General features: G+C 38.4%; 1 protein-coding gene across 1 annotated transcript in view; it reads left to right on the top strand.

Moving 5' to 3' along the window:
* LOC107680239 (nucleolar protein 4-like) overlaps window positions 1–5,517 on the top strand; it is a 40,989-nt gene that overhangs the window by 29,166 nt on the left and 6,306 nt on the right. The window contains exon 5 of the mRNA XM_016476046.1: window positions 3,696–3,849. Coding sequence (XP_016331532.1) covers window positions 3,696–3,849 — 154 coding nt within the window. The remainder of the gene's footprint in view (window positions 1–3,695; window positions 3,850–5,517) is intronic.

Here is a 5,517-nt window from a genome sequence, read left to right as displayed (position 1 = left end):
TCCATATTCAAAACGTAATAATCACTTTAATGTAGCTTGCGCTCACTGTTGTACACTGGAAGCAGTTCCGGGCGGATGACGTATGGAGGTTGGCTTTGCGCATGCGCCGCTCAGAAGTGACGCACGCGGAAGCGCAAGGGAGAGATAAAAAAAAAACAACGGTCACTTATTAGAAGTACAAAACGAGGATTTGTAAAGAAGAATGTCGGAGGATTTCGATATAAGCCAAGAGGAGACTGGTTTTCCTTTGCTAAAGTAAGGAAACTTTGCTTCCTTTGCTCCTGTTAACAAACGTTGGTTTTCACGAGACTCACCGGCGCATGCACAGCGCTGAACTCATACCTCATCAGCCCGGAACTGCTTCCGTGTACAACTTTTGGCGCAAGCTACATTAAAGTGATTATTACATTTTGAATATGGATATTTTTCTTACAAAAATGCATCGATTCGCTACAGGAGGCCTTTGTTCACCCCCCGGAGCCAAGTGAGACACTTTTTTTTTATGAAATGGGAGCTTTTTATTTAACTTCTTTTGGACTGATGCATGCAACACCCGCTGAGTGCCATGAAACAGCTTGAAAGATCAAAGACAATTTTTTATATAACTCTGACTGGATTCGTCTGAAAGAAGAAAGTCATATACACCTAGGATGACTTGAGGGTGAGTAATTTATGGACTAATTTTAATTTTTGGGTGAACTAACCCTTTAAGCCGATTATGCTTAATAAGCCGACAACGCACGTGATCCCGTGCGTGATCCCGCATGTAACCCGTTTTTTCATAAGGTCATAAACGACGTAAGAATAAACCGGTCAACACGGGTAGATTTTGCCTCTTACCCCAATTTCGCGTGGCATGTAAATGCATTAACATGCTTTCTGTCGGCTTATTGAAGTGCGCATGTGTGAAATGTGACAGGGAACGTATGGTCAGTACAGATTTTAAGCACATTCAGACAGAGCAGCGTTTTGCAGTAACGAAAGAAGGAAATATAGCACAAATGCAAGACTCATTCATGAACCAGAAAATGATAAAAACGTGTTCCCATCTCGTCCAGCAGAAGTAGAAGTGGTTCAGTCAAAACTCTGCAACTTTAACTGCATGAGAGGATAATATATGAGCTGTAACTTTCCCCCTTACATGTTGCAAGCTTTATTTAACATTACAACTGACAATATAGGCTATGGAATACTCAGAGATACGCAAATGATTTTGTTTTGACGTCACTACAGGGAAATAACCTGATTTATTAATAGCCATGTAAACACAGTTTACTTACGTTATCAGCTTATTGGTGTGCACGTAAAAGTGCTCAATGTAAAAGTCTTTCTGTTACTTTTGATCAATTTAATGCGTCCGTACTAAAAACAAGTATTAATTTCTCATTTAAAAAATCTTACTGACCCCAAACGATTGAACAGTAGTGTATGTCTTCCTCTTCTTTTTGTTTTATACCTGCACCTTTAAACCTGCGTCTGCATTGATCTTTTCTTGTCCGTCTTTTTTCCTTCTCTTTCTCATTGCTTGTGTTACTGATGCTCCACTTGGTACCTAATGGAGTCAGCAGCGCACACATCAGTCCTCTAAACAAACCTCAGAGGGAACCCAATTTCTCACAAGACTAAATCTATGAATCACATGTATCCATGTTTACATTATGCACATGTGTGTATGTTTGCACATGCATGCGTTTTGTTTCACAGCTGTACAGGACAGTTTCAAATCACATTTACAAATGAACACCTGTCATGTTTTCAATCTGTACTTTAGATGAATGTTGGGATCATGATGATAATCAGTATAAAAACCATATGGACCCAGCATTTCAGGTCTCAGGCTTGCTGCCGCAATACTGCGAGTTTCAGAACAACAGGGGTCTCAAGCTCAAACTAATGCTTGATGAATCTGTTATGTTAAATCAGTTCATTTGTGACCATTAGCTCCTCTGTGGGGTCCCAGGATGTTTTGTTTCAGATCTCTTTCCTGTTAGCAGTGCAGTGCTGAAAAGGGGAAGTGATCCTCTGAGTGTTTTACATGGAGAGTTTCACAGTGACAGTTTGGAAGTGAAATCATAGTGACTTTTTCTTCTCTCACATACACGTCTCCATCTACACACCTGCATTTCTCACCTTCTCTTGACTCCCACTGATGATTACATTGTTCCAGCCTGCTCTACTCTTCAGGTTGCCATGGTAACAATAAACACCATGGTCAAGAGTCTAGATTTGTTTGTTTGTGTGTGTGTATGCGTGGAGAGAAAGATTCTTGGTAATGTGATGCTAAATAAATTGAGCTTATTAGGAAGTAGAATGTACTTTTAATTGTCAGGGCAAGTTCAAGTATTTTAATAAATAAAGCATGGACTAAACATGGACCAGCACTTATTCTGACACACACACATCCACAAACACAGTATGTCAGCATGCATAGATGATGGACATCATATTTAAAAACATTTTTATGCTGAAAACATTTTTCGTCTTTGATGATAATTTGATTTGATTTGATGATAGTTTTAATTAGAACACAATGATGACAAAAAAAAAAAATGCTGAAAAAAGATGTCAGCAATGAGCTAACAATATTATTAGAAGAAAAATCATTCAGAAAGAACTTTAGCTGTAAGAGCTGAATACTGGTAAAATTGATTTTCCTTAGCTTTCACATTTCGCACTTGAACTAAGTAGTTGGTTAGTCAGAATGCAAAACACGGGCTGTGAATACGGTGTTGCTGTAACAGCGTGTTATAATGAAATACATTAGTTTCTAAAAAATAGCCAGTACTTCAACATACTCTTTATATGCATATATAAAGAGTATATTATGTTAATACATATTAAAAATGTACAAAAAAAAAAATTTACGTTTTAGTATTTTGTGCTTTTTAGTGTTTATTTATATATATATATATATATATATATATATATACAGCTTTAAATATTTATTTTAGTTTCAGTATAGTATTTCCACTTAAACTTATTTCTGTTAGTTGTTACTTTTCACTTAAGTTTTCATCTAATATTTATATTTTATTTTTAAGCTTTATTTGATTTACTGAAAATGTTTTGATAGCTTTAGTTTTAGTTAACAATAACAACACTGGAAAATAAACACTGCTGTGAAAGCATACATAATGTGGATTTTTACATAACATGAACTGTTTGTACTACATGTAGCTCTGCAATTCCCTACCATTGCGTGATACCTGAAGAAAACGATACATCTCTTATGCTCTTCTCATGCTGTGTGTGCATCTTTTGGGTTTTGGCTCCAACAGGGTTAAAAATAGCTCCCCTCGTAGTCACTTATTATTTAAGAGTCTCCTCCTCCTGTCCCTTTCCACCACACTCTTCCCATTCCTCATCCCAGAATGTGGAGTTTCCTCAAGAAAGGACACACTGGGATGATAAGGGACTGATGTAAAAAAGAAAGCAGTTTGTAAAGTGAGATGTTGCTTGGCAATTTTTAATTTACATCTTACATATAGCAGCATGGTTGAACCAAACAGGAAGTGCAGGAAAGAAAATGTTTATTTTGAGACAGGTTTGAGGACTCTGGCTGTGTCGAGATGCTGTGGAGGAGATATGGGAGAATCTAGTGATGTGTAGGCGATAGTGGGGTGGGTGAGCTTCATTTTGTGCACAGAATATCCTGAGCTCTCTGACCCCCCCCCTTCTCTCTTACACACATACAGGATGAGAGTTCGGTAAGCAGTGAGGATTTGGACATGGCTGAGCCCGCGTGGGTCTCTACTGAGCGTGCTCCAGCCGTAGAGCCTTGCAGCCCCACCGCCCCATACACAGAGAAGATGCCTACACCCCCACAGCCCAGCATTAAAGAGGAAGAAGGTACGATGTCTCTCTCTCACTCACACTGTGTTTATGTAGCTGTACATTTCATTTAAATAACAGCCACCTTTTACTGATGTTTGTCAGCATTTATCAGTGAAGACTTTGTGCTGGTGTCTGATAAGTCTGATAAGTGTCTACTAAAGCTGAAGTTGAAGAGGTGCCTGAAGGCCCTTTTCCCAGCACTCCAGCCTCTCTCGCTCTCTTCCATTACGCTCTGACAGATGCCATGCCGACAGCCTTATTTTTTCATTTTGGTCTGTATGTGAAAATCTTCAGTGTGAAGTTCTATAATGTATGCCATTCTCAATTGTCTGGGCTTCTGTGATTGATAGATAGATAGACAGATGGATGAATGGATGAATGGATGCATAGATAGTCAGATAGACAGTTATACAAATATATCGATAAGACGGATGGACAGATAGATAGAAATATAGACGGACGGACGATAGATAGATAGATAGATAGATAGATAGATAGATAGATAGATAAGCTACACAAAAATCAGAGTAAACATTATAGACAAAAGTTAAGTACATATTCAATTTATCAAACTGTGACAAATTTAAGAATCTATTCTATTCTCAATCGGAATCATATCTATGTAATATATCTTCTTTATCATCAGTGTCATTGTTCATGTAACCAAAACAAGTCTACAAATTCTAATCTATATCTATAGATAATATAGCAATCGTTATAAATAATATATCAATCTCTAACACAGAATGTACACAATAATCTTTGGCCAAGGCTCCCATATTTCCAGATGAGGATAAACAACTGCAAGGCTTCAGGGTGGTTGACCCTGCCCCCTGTTTTGAATTGAACACATTTCCTTCTTTTCACCAGCATTCACTCCCTCTGTCTTGTCTCTAATTCAGCTGAGTGCAGGGGGGCTGGGGTGGTATATGAATGGGGCAGGAGAGTAGAATATGAGGGCAGGGGGCGGGGGACATGGAGATGTTTTTTAAAATGGCTGCTGGGACAGTCAAGGGTCTTATTGGGTGGTAGAGAGGGAGGAAGCAGCCTGGGTCACTTCTTTGTGGGCTAATCCTGTGTAATCTTGTTCTGAGGGGGCTGCAGGGAACAGCTCGGCTACACACACAGACGCGTGCCCACTTACTCCATCATAAGGAGAGAGAAAGTGCTCGTGCTCAGTGCACCTTACCCTTGACGGACAGCTGTAGAGGCCCCTCTGGGAATTATCCTAAAGAGGGATAATAGTATTTTAGGAAGGGCGGTCAAAGCTGTGATCATAAAGGTTACCCCTCTACTTGACATTGTAAGCTTGCCTGGTTTAAGCATGTTCGACTTATCGCTGTCTTAGAATCAAAGTAAAAATACTGCTTGTGACTGCACTTTGTCCATATGTAATAGCTTTGAGGTAATCTACACTATGGTTCAAAAGTTTGGGGTAAGTAAGGTTTTTTTTTCTGAAAGAAATTACTACTTTTATTCAGCAAGGATGCATCAAATTGATCAAAAGACAGTAGAGACACTTATAATATATATATATATATATATAAACTATTTGTATTTCAAATAAATGCTGTTTTGAACTTTCTATGCATCAAATTATTCTGAAAAAATATATCACAGTTTCCACAAAAATATTAGGTCGCACAAGCATTTTAACTGCGATAATTGTTTTTTTTAAGTACC

The sequence above is a fragment of the Sinocyclocheilus anshuiensis genome, unplaced genomic scaffold, assembly GCF_001515605.1.
Source record: "Sinocyclocheilus anshuiensis isolate Anshui unplaced genomic scaffold, SAMN03320099.WGS_v1.1 scaffold13, whole genome shotgun sequence".
Lineage (NCBI taxonomy): Eukaryota > Metazoa > Chordata > Actinopteri > Cypriniformes > Cyprinidae > Sinocyclocheilus > Sinocyclocheilus anshuiensis.
This window is presented reverse-complemented; position numbering and strand designations above follow the sequence as displayed.